The sequence below is a fragment of the Camelus dromedarius genome, chromosome 16 (assembly GCF_036321535.1).
Source record: "Camelus dromedarius isolate mCamDro1 chromosome 16, mCamDro1.pat, whole genome shotgun sequence".
Taxonomy (NCBI): domain Eukaryota; kingdom Metazoa; phylum Chordata; class Mammalia; order Artiodactyla; family Camelidae; genus Camelus; species Camelus dromedarius.
Genome location: NC_087451.1, coordinates 12,081,510 through 12,101,695, shown reverse-complemented (window position 1 = coordinate 12,101,695; position 20,186 = coordinate 12,081,510). Strand labels below are relative to the sequence as shown.

The window sequence follows — 20,186 nt, the reverse complement described above, 5'->3', positions numbered from 1 at the left end:
AATATATAATGGACAAAGTAACTATGTGTCAGTAGACAATAATTTTCTGAATTTTACTTATAACTGCAGATTTTATCATATCACTTTGGCCAAATCCACCACGAAACTACCAATTGTGTACAGAGTAACAAAGAAAATTCTGATCAAAATACTCCATTTCAAATATAACTGTTTCTATTACATTAGAGAAGGACTGGGATAAACATGAACTCATCAAGGAATGTCATTTTCACAAATCTGCAATTTGAGACATTAAGTTTTTTTTACACAAATAGCCAAAGATGCCCTAACCTTGCCACAGATGTTTCAAATACCTAACCAGGTGTTAAAATCACTTAAGGCAGGTTTTATATGAATTTTCCTTTATAACTAGTGCCTGAAACTTCGCGAAAAGACTACCTATCTATAACCCTGGAAAGAATTCAGTCACCGTTATTTGGTTAAATGCACTTTACTCTATTTTCTTCATGGGAAGGATGGATTTTGCCTCTGTTGTTCTTACTACATCAAGCCATTTAGATCTGAAATCATCATGGTATGATGAAATGCTTAAAAGTCAATAAACAAAATAGGAACATATCCAACAGGAAACAGCTCATTTGATGAGTAAGATGAATGATTAATAAAATTATATACTCCCTAAAGCTGATAACATTTTTGTTCAATTGGTCATGTACCTTTAAATAAATTTGATAACAATATAAATCTACCATAAAAATACAATTTACTTACTGAAGCACAGGCCAAAATTCCAAAAAATCCAACCTTCTGTACTAGGTTTTGAACTGCCAGTTTAGCCCGAGAGGCAAAGTCCTGTATAAAAGGAGGATATCAAAACATTAATGAAAAGTAGAAGGAAGAAGGAAAAATGGTTCTTTATAGAGTTTATCATATTAAATGTCTCATAATCTGAAAGCATTGATTCATTTGATGAGATGAATGATGAAAAAAAATCACAGCAGGCTACACTGAAAGACATGCAAATAAAATCTTGATAGAACATTAATTACCCATCCTTAAAGATAAACTTTTATCACGTTTCGAAAATAAGCCAAAATACTGTTACTTTATTTTTCAGATTCTTTCTGGATTATCTAGGGGTGAACAAAATGCTATAAACTAACTGTGAACCAACTCATTCTTTTGGAAATTCTAGCCCACCACATATCTTTCTCTTTCTTTCAATAACTCAGCAGATTTACTCCCTGACTGACATCACGGTATTGTATCACAGGATTTTAAGACAGCCAATGAAGACACCTCTACTGACCACTAGCCAGAAGATGGGGGGAAAAAACCTAGTTACGTGGCAATAACTAAGCATTCATTACCCCCCAAAACAAATACTATCCTATATTTGTAAAGTTTGTACTAGGTTTTATAAAATGGTTTTCACAAACATTTCATTTGAGCCTTTTAATAATCCTGGGGTATATGTAGATTCTTCAGTCTCTGAAATCAGCCCTTTTTATTTCACTATGCCACCTCCCATGCTGAAACATGCATTTGGCTTACTGGTTTATTTTCACAATTTCTTCTTTCAGCATGTGGATGCTGCAATTAAATATATGTACACAATTTTTTCTTAAAAGTCTCAATCTGAAGTTTGACTTCAACTGTTTTCTGGTCTTGAAATGGTATGTACTCCAAAATTTCAATAAGTCTTCACATCATAGAACCTCTTCTCTCTTTAGTTCAATACTCTAATAGGCAACAATCTTATAGAATGATCATAATATTTTTGTATTATCTTTTGGTAGAAGGTTCCTTCAGAGAATAGAAACAGGGCTTAAAGCACCTCGCTAATCCACAACAGAAGTTGTGTATTTCTATTTTAAAAAATAAACGCAAAAAAAATTTTTAACCCATAATATTATGTTGAACAGCTCTATCAGATTATCACAACAGTGAATACTGAAATTAAAAACAAAACAAAACCTTCCTCCTAATTACTTGATGATAATGGTGAAAAAGTCAAAGGAACTAAACCATAATATAGATTTTGAAAGTGGGGGGTGGGGTATAGCTCAGTGGTAGAGCACATGCTTAGCAGGTACAAGGTCCTGGGTTCAATCCCCAGTACCTCCATCAAAAATAAATAGACCTAATCACCTTCCCCTCAAAAAAAGAGATATTAACAGTTAACACAAACACTTTCAAATTCAAATATACAGGCTCTTAAAGTTAATCACTAAACTTTGTAATTTTACAGTTTATTTCCAAAGACAAAATTTTTCTTCTTAGGATTTGGCTTACTCTTTTAGTAAGTAAATTATATAAGATTTAATAATTTTGAACAACTGAATTACTGCAGCTAAGGACTCTTTGTATTTTTATTCCTATTTCTAACTGAAGATATTTTTCTTAAATTAACATTTACTGCATTAAATGTAAAGTACTGATTTAAAAACGGTTTAGGAACATATAACAAAATCAGTTTTCCCATGTAATTTATTTTAAAACAAACTACACTTCCACTTATTTTGAATAATTTACACAATTCACAAATTACTAAATTTTTAATTCATAAGAGCACTAAATAAAAACTGGCCATAATAAATAGAAATGTTTTGAGTTTTTAAAATACCAAAAATTACTGTCAGATTATGAACTAGTTATAAAAATTTAATTATGATAGCCAAAGGGTTAAAAAATATAAATTCAGGAAAACATCTTCTTTACAGCCCTTGATATCTTCACAGCAAATCTACTTTAGTAGAGAGGCAAAATGGTACTCAATTGTGAAGAAAAAGTAAAACAAACAAAATAATTATATAAATTTTATTCTAAAGACAACACAACTTTTTATAAACCTATTTTCTAAGTCAGATTGATGTGGGAACATTTTTCTATCATAGTATTTATGCAGTCTTCAATATTTAAAATTAGACAAGATCAACAAAGTGTTGTATTTAAAATGTCTGATGTCCTGTTTTCTTTTATCTTAATTTCAAGGCTTTAGAATCTTTTATTTATTTAAACCAAGTGACTACGATACTGCCACCATTGTATATATATATTAAAAAAATTTTTTTAATTGAAGTATAGTCAATTACAATGTGTCAATTTCTGGTGTACAGCACAATGTCCCAGTCATGCATATTCATACATATATTCATTTTCATACTTTTTTAATTAAAGATTATTACAAGATATTGAACACAGTTTCCTGTGCTACACAGAAGAAACTTTTTATCATTTTAAACTGATAGTATTTTTCTACTACAGAGATACATACACACATACATTTAAACTAGAAAAGAGGTAAGAATACTAATTGGTTTATATAAAGAAAAAGTGTTTAACATTATGCAGATCACCTAACATACAAAATAAAAAAAAATTTAAGCATACAAAAGTTCCAGAGATCATGTTTTTAAAAACATCCTGAAAGTAAGGAGCTATATATCCCTTGGCAGAATCTCTTCGCTGAAAATAAATCAGACAAGAACAAGGGAAGATAGACTCCTTGTTCTTTCAGATGCCTGGTTGCCCATCACCAATTATCCTTAATGTTGCTTCAAGAATCTTTATTTGAAGGAAGACTTACTCTATCCAAATAAGTGAAATAGAAAGCTCCCTTTACCTCCCGCGCCTTTTAAAATTAATTTTTAGCTAGCATGGCTTATAAGGAAAATAAGTCAAGTGCTTTTTTAATGGAGAGTTTTACTTTTTAAAAAGCCTGAAAGTAATCTACGGAAAATGGATTTCATAAATCGTATTTACTGTGTGTTACACACACACAGACACACACACAGACACACACACACAATGACTGTGCTACTTTCAGTTCCTGTAATCTATTTTCCAGGTCTTTCACAATATTCTCGGAATTAAAATTACATTTATATATTAAATAATTCATAAAAAGTTACTTAAATTGAACTAATACGAAGTCTGCACAGTTGCTTCATTACAGGAAACCAACAGTAGCAGAGTATGCAGCTTGAGGCAGTATTTTCTTGATGGTTTTCCTTGCCAGAATAATGAAAATGAACTCAAGGAAACATTATACTAGTCCTGGTACCAAATATAAAATATTTTATGATAGTAAATTAACTCATGTTTAGATTTCATAAACACACAACTATTTTTTGTTGTTTTTATCGTAAACTTATTTCACTTTTAAAGTCATATATTCAAAACTTACTGATATGACCTTAAAGTCTTTGTTAAGAGATTTTACTGAAAACATTGCTTTTATTCTCTAAATGTTACATATTAAGTGTAATTGTATGTTCCTTATTTGCTGCTTTGTAGTTTTAAAAATTCTTTATTTTTGAACAATTTCTGTACTTTTTCATTATTTGCATAATTTGACAGCTTTCTTATGATGTAAAAGTAATATTTTTATGCACTAAAATATTTATATTCCTGTCTGATTTTAAAGAGAAATGTACCATATGTATAATAGTAGACAATAAACCCAACTTGACACACACACACATACACACAAACTCAGCAGAAAATGGAAAAACATAACAAAACAACAACAACAAAAAGCCAACCTTTTTTAAAACTAAAGTTTAAAAGAATGACTTCGAACAAAAATTTCTTCATTCTTCTTAGGCCACCAAATAAAATAAACTAGCCAAGAAAAAATGTGAACCAAAAATAAACAACAATAATTTAAAGAAAAGGTTTAACAAATTAACATGTTAGGTATTCAATATTCAAGTTAAATATTCAAAGGAAATTAATATTTCATTTTAATCATTTTGGTTTGTTTGTGGGAACAGTGTAGCAAGTTCAATTTGATTACTTCCTCAACTGTCATTCTTCATTAAAAAAAAAAAAATCTGTACAACTAAAACCAAATTCCTTTTAGTAGTTTCATTTCTCTGGATTCACATTTCACAACATTTACGTATTTCACAACTTTTGGTGCCTGAGAGGAAAGTTTCACCTTCTAGTTCTACCTAAATAAGTAGCATGCATTTATAATTAATAATCATATATCACTTTCTATTTTTTAAAAATAAATGCACAAAATACTAGAAAATAAAATTATCTTTCTCCTTCCCACAGACAGTGATTGTGTATGTAATCAATCATGCTTCTGAAACTAAGAATGAGAGACACTAGGAACATTCTTCCAGTGACTACAGAAGAAAAAATGAAGAAAAGTTACAATAAGTCCTTACCACTGAGATTTCAAGGATTAATAAAGAAAAGCAGACAATGCCTTCAAATATGAATATTCCTGTACTACTTTTTGCTACACATTTCATTTTCCTAAGAAACATATTTATGATTAAGAGAGAACAGAAAACTGTATGGCTAATTATAATTAGCCTGCAAAATACTAGGTTTTGAATTGAGATTAACTTGGATCTATATATATGAAATATATTTATCTTCTAATGGTAACAATAAGCCTTTTCATTTGCATGAGAAGTGATCACGTGAAATTCCAAGATTTCTTGTTTTAGTTAGTTTTAGCGTTAGTTTTAGTTGACCTATCACCATCAATGTAATGGTAATTGGTCAGTAGTTTTATAAATTAACTGCCATCTTAACCCATTATATGTTACAACCTCTGCTGAGCTATTGTTCTTCTTGGATTTGACATTAAAGTAGTTCCACAGTCAATATTAAAAACCACAGAGCAACTGTTTCAAACAATAATTCCTTGTGTATAATAGGAATTTATGTTAAAATATACCATATTTGTGAAGTCTAAAAATGACTTGTTTATTCCTGTGTCCTAATCAAATATGTTGTGTCATATTATTATTCTCTATTAACCAGAAATAGAACTGAACAGTAATGACTTAATACTGTAAGCTGTTTCAACATTGTAGACCATCATTTTACACTATTAACTTGTTAAGATCCTAATAAGCATGTAATTACATATTTTCTACAATGAAATAATGTTACATAGTAAATAACATAATTAAAAGATACGACCATCTTCACAGAAACTAAATGAAATATAACTCATAATTTTTAAATCTTCTCTTAAAAATAGACTGAAGTGTGTCTTAATTGCAATTGCCTACCCATTATCAAGACTCATTATGAGCCATTTTCACATAAAGATATAGCGCATGAATTCATTAAAATCAAGGTGAATAAAATATTTTATCTTACTAATGATATCCTCAACAATATCATTAATGTAATTAATATGTTTTAATGTTGCATATTTGAATAGGCCTCCTTTAAATGAAGTAAAATTTCAAAAGAGTCATATATCATCTATTCTGTTTTTGAGTTATAATGGACTCAAACTTACGAGATGAAGATTGTTAGGAAATAAACTCTTGAGTTACAAGAAAAAGTAGGGGTATTAACTTGGTGAAATAAAGTGATTATGACAATAGGAAGTAATTAATACATTACTTAATACAGTACCTATGGGATGCTGGATTACAAAATACACATACCTTTGCCAAAAAAAGTGATCAGAACAGAGCTGTACAACTACATTTGAAAATGAAATTTTAATATCCAATTTATAGCTTTTATATTACTAAGTCAGAGATAATCACTGGACTGTCTACTTAAATTGGAAATTAGGGTAAAATTCTGTAATAGTGCAAAAAAAAAACCCACATCATATAAACACGTTTCAGAAAAGCAAAGCAATTTCATTTGGAAGATGATTTAGGGATTTAGAAGTCTTAAGAAAAGATTATAGAGTTCTGATTCAAGATGCCAACATAGGAGGTTCCTAAACTCACCTCCTCTCATCAACACACTGAATCTATAGCTACATAAGGAACAATTCCCTATGAAAGAAATCCAGAAACTCACAGGGTGATTCCTACACACTGGGTGAATGAATAAAAACCCACATCGAAGGGGTAGGAGAAGCTGAGAAACACACTAACCATATATCCCATGCCCAGTGCAGTGACACAAAACTGGGAGGAACCCACAACTCCCAGCTTCTTCCTGCAGAGTGAAAGGTTTGGCTCCTCACAAACCCACACCTGATGCCCCAACTTTTACTTCCACCCTAAAACATCTAGCTTTGGAAGCCTACAGGGCTTGCGTCCATGAGACCCTTTAGACTATAGCAAACTAAGAGACAGCAAAATAATAAAGCAATGTTAAGAGATCTAAATGAAGAAATAAACAGCAATACACTAATAGTAGGAGACTTCAATACCCTACTTTTACCAATGGATAGATCATCCAAACTGAAAATAAATAACACTGGATTTAAATGACACATAAGACCAGTTGGATTTAACAAACATTTACAGAACATTCCATCCAAAAGCAATAGAATACACATTTTCTTTAGCATGGACACATGGAGCATTACCCAGGATAGATTATGTATTAGAACGTAAGTCAGATATTATAAATTTAATAAGACTTAAGTCATAGCAAGCATTTTCCCCATCCATAATGGTATGAAACTAGAAACCTATTTCAAAAAGAAACCTGGAAAATTCACAAATATGTGAAGATCTAACAACATGCTATTAAATAACCAATGGCTCAAAGAATTCAATAGTGAAATAAAAAAATACCTTGCGACTGAAACTGGAAATACAATATAGCAAAACTTAAGGGATGCAGCAAAAGCAATTCTAAGAGGGAAATTTGTACTGATAAATGCATACATTAAGAAACAAGATCTCAAAAATACAACTTAAACTTTATACCTCAAGGGACTAGAACATAAAGAACAAAGTAAGCCCAAAGTTAGTAAAAGGAGGGAAATAACAAAGATCATAGTGGAAATAAATAGAGACTAGAGAAACAACAGGAAAAAAAGTCAACAAAACTAAGCTGAGTTTTGGAAAAGATATGCAAAACAGACAAAAACGTTAGCTAGTCTCATAAAAAAAAAGAGGATTTAAAATAAAAAGAAGACATGACAATTGATACCCCAGAAATACAAAGGATCATAAGAAACTACTATGAATAATTATATGCTGAAAAATTGAACAACCCAGTAGAAATGGATAAATTTCTATAAACCTACAATCTACCAATACTAAATCATGAAGAAATAAAAAATCTGATCAGGCCAATTGCTAGTAAGGAGATTGAATTAGTGATCAAAAACCTCCCAACAAAGAGAAGTCCAAGACCAGATGGTTTCACTTGTGAATTCTACTAAACATTTAAAGAAGAACTAACATCAGTCTTCTCAAACTCTTCCAAAAAACTGAAGAGGAGGGTTCACTTTCAAATTCATTTTAAGGGGCCAGCATTACCCCCAAACCAAAATTAGACAAGGACACTACACATAAAGAAAATTACAAGCCAATATCCTAGATGAACACAGATGCAAAAATCTCCAAGAAAAACAATTTTTTAAGCAAACTGAATTCAACAACACTTTAGAAGAATCATTCACCATAAGCAGATGAAATTTATTCCAGGAATGCAAGGATGGTTCAACATCTGCAAATCAATTGATACACAATATCAACAAAATGAGGGTTAAAAATCATATAATCATCTCATAGCTGCAGAAAAAGGATTTGAAGAAACCCAATACCCATTTATGACACAAATTCTCAACAAAGTGGTACAAAAAGAAAGTAGGCAAAAATGATAAGCCCACAACTAATATCATACTCAAGAGTGAAAACTGAAAGCTATTCTTCCAAGATCAGGAACAAGAAAGGATGCCCACTCTTACCATTTGTATTGAATATATTCCTGAAAGTCTTAACCAGAGCAATTAACAAAGAGTCACTCAAATGGAAAAAAAAAAAAAAAAAAAAGTGTCTTTGTTTGCAGATGACATGATGTTATATATAGAAAATCTTAAAAACTACACCAAAAAACTGTTGGAACTAATCAACTAATTCAGTAAAGTCAGAGGATTAAAAAAATCAATATACAAAAATCTATTGTGTTTCTATACAGTAATAGTCAACTATCAGAAAGAAATTAAGAAGACAATTGCATTTACAATTGTGTGAAAAAAAAGAACAAAATATCTAGAAATACATTTAACTAAGGGGGTGAAAAACCTGTACATTGCAAACTATAAGGCACTGAAGAAAGAAATTGAAGACACAAATAAATGGAAATATATATTTAGCTCATGGATTGGAAGAATTACACTGTTAATATGTCCCTACTACTGAAAGCAATCTAAAAGAATCAATCCAACCCCTAACAAAATTCCAGTGGTATTTTTTCATAGAAATGGAAAAACAATTCCAAAATTTGTATGGAATGATAAAAGACCCAGAATAGCCAAAGCAACCTTGGTAGAGATGAACAAAGCATCATGCTTTCTTTCTATTTTTTCTGGAGGCGTCATGATTTCTGATTCCAAACTGTATGACAAAGCTAAAGTAATCAAGACAGTATGGTATTGGCTTAAAAACTGACACACAAATCAATGGAAAAGAATAGAGAGCTCAGAAATAAACCCTCATATATATGATCAATTAATTTATGACAAAAGAGCCAAGAACATACAATGGGAAAAGAATAGTCTCTTCAATTAATGATGTTGAAAAATAAATGGTGTTGGAAGAAACTGGACAGCCACATGCAAAAGAATCAAACTGGACCCCTATTTTACACCACACACAGAAATCAATTCAAAATGGATTAAAGACTTGAACATATGATCTGAAACCATAAAACTCCTAGAAGAAAACATAAGGGGTAAGCTACTTGACATTGGTCTTGGTAATGCTTTTTGGATATGACACCAGAGGAAAGGCAATAACAATAAAAAATAAACAAGTGGAATTACATCAAATTAAAAAGCTTTTGTACAGCAAAGGAAACCTTCAACAACATGAAAAGGCAACCTACCAAATGGGAGAAAATATTTGCAAACTATGTATCTAATAAAGGATTAATATCCAAAATATATGGGAACTCACACAACTCAATACAAAAAAAATCTGATTAAAAAGTAAGTAGAGAACCTGTACAGATATTTTTCCAGAAAGACACAAGGGTGGCCAATAGGTACATGAAAAGGTGTGCAACATCACTAATCATCAGGGAAATAAAAATCATACTGAGATATCACTTCACAACTGTTAGAATGGCTATCATAAAAAAGACAAGAGATACCACGTGTTGGCAAAAATGTAGAAAAAAAGATGTGCACTGTTGGTGGGAATGTAAATTGTTACAACCAGTACGGAGTTTACTAAAAGTGAAAACAGAACTACGATATGATCCAGCAATTCCATTTCTGGGTATTGATCCAAAAGAAATGAAATCACTATCTTGAAAAAAAAATCTGTTTATTGCAGCATCATTTACAATACTCAAGACATGGAAACAACTTAAGTGTCCACTGATGGATGAATGAATGAAGAAAATGTGGGATATATACATAAAGACAGATAGACACACACTGTAATATTATTCAGTCATGAAAAAAGAAGAAAATCCTGCCATCTGCAACAACATGGATGGATGCTGAGGGCATTATGTTATGTCAAATAAGTGAGAACAAGATAAATACTATATGATCTCATTTATATGTGGAATCAAAAAAACAAAACAAAACAAAACAAAACAAAAAAACCCTGAGGTCACAGATACAGAAAACCAGACTGGTGACTGCCAGAGGCAGATGGATGGAGGATGGACGAAATGGGTGTAGGTGGTCATAAGGCACAAACTTCCAGTTATGAGATAAATAAGTTCTGGGCATGTAATGTATAGCATGGTGACTCTAGTTAACTAGACTGTACTGTATATTTGAAAGTTTATAAGAGAGTAGATCTTAAAAGTTCTCATCATAAGAAAAAAAAAATTTTGTAACAATATGTGGTGATGGATATTAACTAAATTCATTGTGGTAATCATTTTGCAATATATACATACACCAAATCATCATTTTATACACCTAAAACTAATTCAATGCTATGTGCCAATTATATCTCAAATAAAAAAAATAAAAATTCAGCAGTTCAAAATGAAGAAAAAGCAAACCACTAAGGAAGTAATGGTTCAACTGGCTCACAGATGTGGCAAAAATCAAGATTGTAAATGACAAATATGAGAAATCTGTGTGTGTACTTCAATGTGTAACGAGTAAACATTTATCTTGCCTTCTTCATATCCCAGCTAACAAGCACACTTTTTAGGGAGCTAAAAATAATGATCGTAAAACAGTACTGGATTCTATAGCTAGAATTGTCAATTGCTTGCTTTTGTCACTATCTAGATATGGGATATGGTTTCCCTTTCTCTGACATACTAAAAATAAAATTGAATAACATAGAGACCATCTTTTCCCCTTCAAAAAAAGGGGCGGGATTATATAAAAAACAAAAAAATCAGATTTCACATCAATCAAAATCTATAAAGTAAAGAAGATTCATGTAGTTTTTGAAACAGCAAGAAATATTTACTTTGGCAACTAGCTAAATTTAATAAGTACTAAAAACCCTGTTCATACATTTCTATTACTTAATGCAGTTTTATTAGACTGCATATTATGAAAATTTAGTGGGTCACAAACAGTATTCTGTTTTTTAATGAACAAACTAAAGATGTGAAATCAATACATGTGACACAAGTAAATAACTGCCTCACGAAACAGTTATTTCAGTTATACATGCACAGGATGTATACTGTAAAGTACAATCAATGCAGTTTGTATTATGGGATATGGAAAAATAAAGACCCAAAACTCATTAATAAAAAGGCAACTGTGTCTGTAGCAGGTTTAAGACATTTCATCCACATTGTATCTTGCATGACTAGTAAGATTTTTTTTCCACATAAAAAATAACACACATGGAATCTATAATCTGTGAACAACACACATTTCAGAGAGTTGTGCCTAAAATAGCAAGCTACCAGCTATCTGGTTCAAGGTCATAATTAAATGGATTTCTTCACGTACTCATATATTTGCCACCAAATTTACTTCAGCGGAAGGTGGTAAAACTATTTTTTTAACTGACGTACAACAAATACACAGTAATGCATACAAGTCTAAAATATACATCTTGGTGGAATTTTACAATGAACACACCCATGTTAACTACCACCGAGATCCAGATATAGAACATAACCAAAACTTCAGAAACCCCACTGGTGGCACTCCTAGTAATTACTCCTTCCCCCAGAATAACCACTATCATTGACTTCTATTACTATAGATGTAGCTTGCCTATTTTTGAACTTTATATAAATGGAATTATATAGTAGATCTTCTTATTTCTGGCTTATGTAGCTTAATATTATGTTCATGTGATTCATTCCTACTTGCATGTAGCAATAATCAATTTGTTGCCTTTATATGAATATACCAAAATTAAGTTAATTTATTCTATTGTGGTGGACATTACGGTTTTATCTAGTTTGGGGCCTGTTAGGAATCACGTTGCTATGAGTATTCTTGGATGAGTCTCTGGAAGCATCTTTCTGCTAGGTATAAATCTACAAAATGGAACTGCTGGATCATAAGTTATGTTTACATCTAACTTTACTAGACAGTGCCAAACCCCTTTCAAAATACTTTTGTTGTAAGAGTATTAATATTACTTTTAATATTGCTTCACTGTAGCCAACTGATAATAAATTTCAATTGAAATAAAAAACCCTAAACTTTCCCCTTCTCCTACAGATGGTTCTAGTGAGTGTTAGATAATTAACAGCTTTGATAATTCAAACATATGAAGATTGAATAAATTCAAGCATAAAAAGAGGAAATGAAAAGCTTCAAATGCTGAGTTTTGAAAAATAAAACACATGTAGATTTTGCTCATATAGAATTTTAGAAGACAAAATTAGAATCTTTTTCAAAAACGAGAATTCTTATTTAAAAGCTATTCAATTCAACCCAATAAAGCTGGTAACTATCCTCCCCTCACATGTGGTAATAAAGAATACAAAGACATCATGCTTCATCCATTAATTCAACATATATTTAACAAGTATTTACTACATGCCAAACACTACTGTAGGAGCAAGGGATACAACATTGAATTAAACTGATAACAATCTGGACCCTCAATCAGCTTACATTTTAGTGAGAGGAGACAAAAACTACAGCATGAGGTGGCAGGGAAGTTGTAATTTTAAACAGGATGGTCAGAGAAGGTCTGACAGAAAAGGTGACATATTAAAAACCCAAAGGAGGTGAGCGAATAAGCCAGGCTGAGAATGCAGGGGAAGAGAGTTCTAGCAAGTTTTTTCCCTTGAGATAAATAAATAATCTAGTATGTGTATGTAAGTGGTGGGTTGCAATTAGTAGAGAGAAGGGGAAAGAAATGATGGCTCAGGAAACATACAATGAAAAGGAAAGCATGAAAAACAAAAAAGATGAAAAATGCTTAGAGAAACAGAATATGAAGATCAATTCTACAGACTTTCTGCGACATCAAATGATAGCACACCAACTATGTTGTTCTCAAACTTCTCTGAGCCACAGTTTCTTCATCTTTTCTGTAAAATGATGATAATAATATCACCATGATAATTAAGAGACAAAACTGATTATGTGACAAAACGTTTAGACTAGAGTTACATTTCTGTCAAAAGATAAAAAAATCCTAAGACTCAGAATTCTTAGTCAAACATGTGAGCTCAGTGCTAGTGCAACATCACACACCAGTAAGGGGTATGAGATTTTTTATTTTGTTTCGTTTATTTCAAAAAGAAAAGCAACATGTTAATATCAAGGAAAGAAGAGGGCTATAAAGCAGAGGAGGGTTCAGGAAGAAAATGCATTAAGGATCGAAAATTTAGCAAACCTGCTTTGCCAGTGCAAACAATTAGCTTAACTAAATACTCCATCGCAAGAGGGTAAAGATGGATGAGATTACTGCTCCTGAATGCTCCTTCTTAATCAACATATTCTTGTCTCCAGAAAATAAAGAGGGCATTCTTTAGTTATTTACACCTGTAATGGTTACCTCACTATGATTACTAATTTTAAAATGCACAAATCATCTATTAGACATAAAATACCTCTTGGGTAGTCTAGGAGGAAAGAAGAGATGGAAGAAGTAAGGTTTCAGGAGGCTTTCTCAGGGGCTGACCATCACCATTTGTTAACATTTTCAGATTAAAAAACTAGAGAAGTATTTTTGGAAGTTCCAGATAAGTATACAGAGCTTTTTCCTCCTTTTCACGGTCTTAAGTTACCAGCAGTAAAACTGGCCAGTATCTGTTGCGTCTTTTTCCTTCCTCTCTCTCTGCCTGCTTAGATTTCTGTTGAGAAGAAACCATATGGTAATTCTTAGGAAGGAAGGCAGGCAGGCAGGCAGGCAGGCACTCCTCCTATCAGTGCTTGCCTGGCCTCTACTTGAAATAACAATGAACCCTGCAGCCCAGGAAGAACAACAGTGCTCCAGACACTCAGGGAAACTGTCTGTGTGTGCAAGATTTATGAGAAATGACACATTACACAAGTAATGCATTTTTCTTTTCTCTTTTTTCCTGTCTGAAGCCAGTATCTCCTCATGTGATCTCCTCATGTCTCATCAGAAAGGGTATTTACCAAATCTTAGTTGATGCTAGGGGAAAAAAAAATCACCTTTCATTTTTAGCACTTTATAACAGATTGTATTTTAGTTACAAGTAATTAATGAATAACTTTTATGTCCAGATTCAAATTGGAATTTAAAAAACAGAAAGCATATGACAATCTACTGTACATGTGAAAACAATAATACTAGTCTGTGAGGAAAAAAAAAAAAGAAAAAGGTAAAAATGGTTGAGATGAACTTAAACATGCAAAGCTAAGAAAACTATGTCGGTACAGAATTTACAAAACTGTCAGGGACAGGAAACTTAAGAGACTGAAAACAAAAGATAAAGATAAATGGGTCCATCTCTATTAGGAGAAATGTAAATAGTGGGATTCTCTCCTAAGATAGAACCAATCATCCTACTTAAGTTTATAAATAGTCCTGGAAAAAGGAAGAGTTTAAGTTCCAAATCTACAGCAGAAAAAAGAGGGAAAAAACAAACAAAAACAAATCTACAGACACAACATTGTAAACTGACTATACTTTAATAAATATATATAAATACAAAAAACCACAAATCTACAGCTGAAATTAAAATTTTAAAGTAGGAAGTGTCAAATTCATGGCAATAAACTGAGGGGAAAAGAGGAAACATGGCAGGTAAGTTTCCAAGTGGACAAGAACAAGATGACATATTTAAGGGAAAATTATTTAAATATAAAATAATGGGCTATAAAAGTTTTAAGCTATAAACAAAGAAAAGAGTAGTCTCCCAAGTAAACAGCTTATTGAGGTCAACAATTTATTAAAAACATCAGCAAAACACATTGCCTAATAGGACTATACAGTTGTAGAAATCTGAAAAAAAAGTGTAGTTATGTAGTTGTCCCTGGAAAATCACGTGCAGTTCTGACAACTAAATGTTAGAAAAGATATAAGGAATTTAGGGAAAAAAAATCCATGGCAGGGGGTATTAAAATGATCAGAGTTTTGGGGCTATCAGATATAAAAAGTAAATGATTATCTTCTTTAGAAAGGGGAACCAACTAAAATCTATAAAGGTATGAAAAGAGGAAAGGGGATGTATGTTAAAAAAAAACTTGCAATACTAGAATGAGGGTGGTACCCTTTATAACATGAAAGAGGCAAATTTCAAACAAATGGAAGCATGGCTTTAAATAACAGGCTATGAACTGACTAATGTCTTTACCTTAAGAAGTAGTAAAAATATAAATTTTTACAAGTTTTGATACATTAATTGATGCAGATCCCCATCAGGGAAACGGGACACAGAAATCTAGAGTACACTTCTACTTCTGAGAGGAACACTGGATGAATTATCATGCCCACTTAAATGCATGTTTAAAAGCATGACAATCATTTGTAAGGCCCAAGACAGGAAAATGGGAAGAACGTTCTACCAGAGAAAATTCCTTAAAAAATACTCAGGAAGCGGGAACTACAGATCTATTATGGGCAAACCAAAAATCTTGACTAATTAGAAATAAAAACATCTTTTGTAATAGGAAATGAGCATAATAGTTATTATGCTGCCCGTGTCTTGCATTAACTCTGATCTTAGGCAAGGACCCCTAGGAGCATTCAGCAGTTACAACAGAGGGTGGGTTTGTATTTAATGTGTTACTGATTTGCAAACTCATGAGCAAAAAAAAGCACATCATACATACAGTCTGCTGGTCCAAGTTTCAATGAAAGGGGCCTTTCTAAAGGCATTTTACAAAAGGTGTTTGAAACATAAACCTGAAAAAAAATCTTTAAATTAGTTCAACAAAGGTAACCTAATGCCTGCCCACTGCTTATTTCTCCCCCATATCTATAAACAGGTGTGCAAATGAAAAGAACAAAGCAGACATAAAACAAAACTATTATTTTTCTCCAATGTGTAAAGCAAACTAACAAGAAAAGCCTTAAACATTTGTTACTTACCGCACTTTGTAAATCACTGAATTAACCTCTTATTTTCATTTTTAACTCACTTAATTTCAACTAGAATTGTTTCTTCATTAAAACAACTATTTCTTTTTCTATTTTAATTTGGTCATTGAGAGTTAGTGAGCATTGCTAAAATAAACAATTTCAAACGTTCATTATTCTGTAGTATCCTTTCCTGTGAGGAATAACTAGCTCAAAATTTTCTACCATGTTCTTTTCCCTAAATTTTTGTTGTTGTTGTTATGATAGAAGGTTAGCAGAATAAAATGATTTTCAGGAGGCTGAAATTAAATGTATTCATTAAATTTATTTTTAAAATAAAAGTTTGGTCGAGATGACATGGTTAAGTATAGAAATGAATATGTAAAAACAAACGGATTCGGGAATGCACACAACAGACATTCACTTGGCAGCTTGCATCAAATTGCAACTCTTTCCTGTTTAGTTAGTTAATACTACTATAACAATGGGTTAAAGAAATAGAGAAGAGTCCGAAAAGGAAGAAAGATTAAAAGTCTGGGAGTGGAGAGGCAAGAGAAGAATTCAAAATAAAGTAAAACCTTCCTGAGAAAGCAAGTAAAATGAGGCATTAAGAATTCCACTCTAAATCATGCTAAATGTGCTTAGAAACTACAACTATAGAACTGTTTTAAGTATCTTCTCTTGTTCAACCAAATGCAAGTTAAGTGACCTTTGTGTACCAAAGCTAACTGTGCTAGTAGTCGCAACATCCTGCAACAGAATCCTTCAAAAGAGACCACTTAAAATTGCTTAATCTTGATGGTACTTTGTGGTAAAATCATGAGCCAGCTCTGAAAGAAGATCTAGCAGGCCTGCCTTTTCAAAAACTTAACGTTGTTGGGTGTGGCTGCGTGACTCTGAAAAGAGAAACTACAGTGAGCCTCGGTAGCTTTGATTCGGCCTTTAAATGATAAAGAAATGTGTTAAACGTGTGTCGCTAATGTGCATCACGGTAAGGTTTAACCCTTTGCAAACAAGCAAGAGAGTCTGAGAGCAGGAAGCTTTTCTGTGGAACTCCTGACGCAACACAAACCATAGCAGTTACTGCAAAGCTTAATGCAAACCCTCTAGAGTCCACGTTGACAAATTCTTTAACAAGCCCTGTGGTTACAGGGAAGCTGGTTTCACTCTGACTCACTCCTACTCAAACAGTTTACTGGAAATGAAGGGGAGGGGGAATTTTCAGAGAAGTCATGTGATGGCCAGACAAACCACAGCCAGTAAGGTTCAAGACAGTCAAAAACAGGTCCCAGCAGCAACCGACACCCAGAGTGTTCAACTGGCACTGAATTATATGAAAATGCATCCTGCTGGGTTTCTGATCATCTACACCCTGAACTCTTTCATAGATCTCTGTATGTGAAAGAACAGATATTTCACAGGGGAAAAACCAGCAGGCATTGACATTGTATGTACGACGACAAACACTTCATAGGAAAATGTGCTTAACAAAGAATACCATCAAATGAATGTTAAAAGCACTTCAGCGAGTATATAATCACTATTAAATCCTTTCCCATTGTCTCTTAAATCAAATGACCAAACATATATTCTATCATTACCAAAAGAATGTTTAAAAAAAAACTTTAATTATCACCTCATGCGTAGTGCGGATGTTTATAGGTAATCTATTCCTGCATAAAAAGAAAGTGCACTGGCCATAAGAATGAGAGCTACGTTACAACTGATGAACTTTTTTTTTGGTGTTGCATGCTTTCACTAATAAAATAATGTAAATAGCTTGAAATTTCTGAATGAGAAAAGGATCCTATTAAAGCTAAAATAAAGTATTTTTCATTCTTAAATACGTTTAATGCAAGGTAGTAAAAGATATTTAAACTTAATTTGGTGGCTTAGTTTCAATAAATCAGACTAAGTGGCAAGTATTAATTAATTTAAAAATAGCAGTCCTAAACAGAACCTAAGAAATGCTCCCTTAAAATAAGATTAAATCCAGTGACTATAAAACATCCTTTGAGGAACTACTTAATCTAAGATGGTGTACAAACTCATGAATTATACTCAATAGAAAGCTAACCACTATAAACATGAAGGAAAATACTGTATCCTTTAAAAAAATGAAGTTTTAAGAAATTTACATTTCTTATTTCTAACATAATTCTCAATTTCCTATATTGATAGGAGTAATAAGAAACAGTAAGTTTCACACAGTCAGTAACCTAATACTTTGTGAAAAAGAATCCAAGTAGCTCGGTCACTTGAAGAGATGTTTAGAAAAGCAAACTTATTCAAACCATATTCTTCTCAGTAAATATGTACAACATTCCTACCCTATTGTGTAAGTTTTAAACACAAAAATACCACAACCATCCATTCCTCATTATTTCTTTTCTGTTTTTTCCTTTTTGGCGAGAGGAGGAAATTAGGTTTACTTATTTATTTTTAGAGGAGGTGTGGGGGATTGAACCCAGGACCTCGTGCCTGCTAAGCATGCGCTCTACCGCTGGAGCTACACTCTCCCCCGTCCATTCCTCATCAATAATACTGGCTGCACTAATCTTTTAGGATACATCAAGCAAATAATTTATTTTTCAAATTCTCTGAATCTTAATGTCTTTAATTTTCCTTTTTGTTTGATTATGCAGCTTACATAATAAACAAGCCATCACAACCACCTTTATTTTTGCTAAAGTATTTAACTTTACAAACATTATTATACTTAATGTGAATTAAAGGTTACAAGTCATTTAACTAAGGATGTTTTCTATATTATCTTCAACCATTGCTCTCAGATGATTTTTTTAATTGAATGAAAGATTCTTTAATTTACAGTGCTTTACAATCAGATTATTAAACTCAAATATGCAAAACAGTTCAATCTTTTTTATGTAAGATGATTTCTGTGCTCACTGTATTTTTTGTTTTATTTTTTATTTTTCACTGGAATAAGACTGAATATTCCCTTTTGTCTCTCTGAGCAGCAACATGGCAGTCTGCAAGAACAAGCGCCTCATGAAAGGCAGCAAAAAGGGAGCCGAAAGGAAAACGGTTGATCCATTTTCTAAGAAAGATTGGTAAGATGTGAAACCACCAGCTATATTCAATATAAAAAGTATTGAAAAAACTAGTCATGAGAACTTAAGGAACCAAAATCACATCTGATGGCCTGAAGAATCATGTTTTTGAAGTGTGCTTTGCTGATCTGGAGAATGATGAAGTTGCATTTAGAAAACTAAGCTAATTACGGAGAATGTTCAAGGCAAAAACTGTTCGACTAATTTCCAGGGCACAGATCTTACCTGTGATAAAATGTGCTGCACGGTCAAAAAATGGCAGCCCATGACCGATGCTCATGTTGATGTCAAGACTACGGGTGGTTATTAGCTCTATCTATTCTGTGTTGGTTTTACTTAAAAACGCAACAGTCAGATTCAGAAGACCTCACATGCAGCACCAACAGGACTGCCAAATCCAGAAGAAGATGATGGAAATTATATCCCAACAGGTACATACAAATGACTTTAAAAAAGTGGTCAATAAATTGATTTCAGATAGTGTTGGAAAAGACATAGAAAAGGTATGCCAATCTAGTAATCTGCCCTATGATGACTTTGATAGCAAAGCAAAAATGCTGAATCCCCAAATTTGAATTGGGAGAATTCATGTATCATAGTGAAGGCAGTGGTTTTGCAAAAGCTACTGGGGATAAGACAGATGCTAAAGTTGAACAAGCTGATGGATATGAGCCACCAGTCCAAAAATCTGTTTAAAATTCAGAACTATAAGGGTGATAAATAAAAAAATCTTATTTGTGATGTTACAAAAAAGACTGAATATTAAGTGATCATGCTTCAGGTAATAGTA

General features: G+C 32.3%; 1 protein-coding gene and 1 pseudogene across 3 annotated transcripts in view; one reads left to right on the top strand and one right to left on the bottom strand.

Annotated features, from left to right (window-relative positions):
* The window catches only part of VMP1 (vacuole membrane protein 1), a 105,756-nt gene that overhangs the window by 25,024 nt on the left and 60,546 nt on the right, over window positions 1-20,186 (bottom strand). For all 3 annotated transcript variants that reach the window (XM_010990439.3, XM_010990440.3, XM_010990441.3), the window contains exon 8: window positions 733-813. In XM_010990439.3, coding sequence (XP_010988741.1) covers window positions 733-813 — 81 coding nt within the window. The remainder of the gene's footprint in view (window positions 1-732; window positions 814-20,186) is intronic.
* On the top strand, window positions 19,308-20,117 carry LOC105097825 (small ribosomal subunit protein eS1-like; annotated as a pseudogene).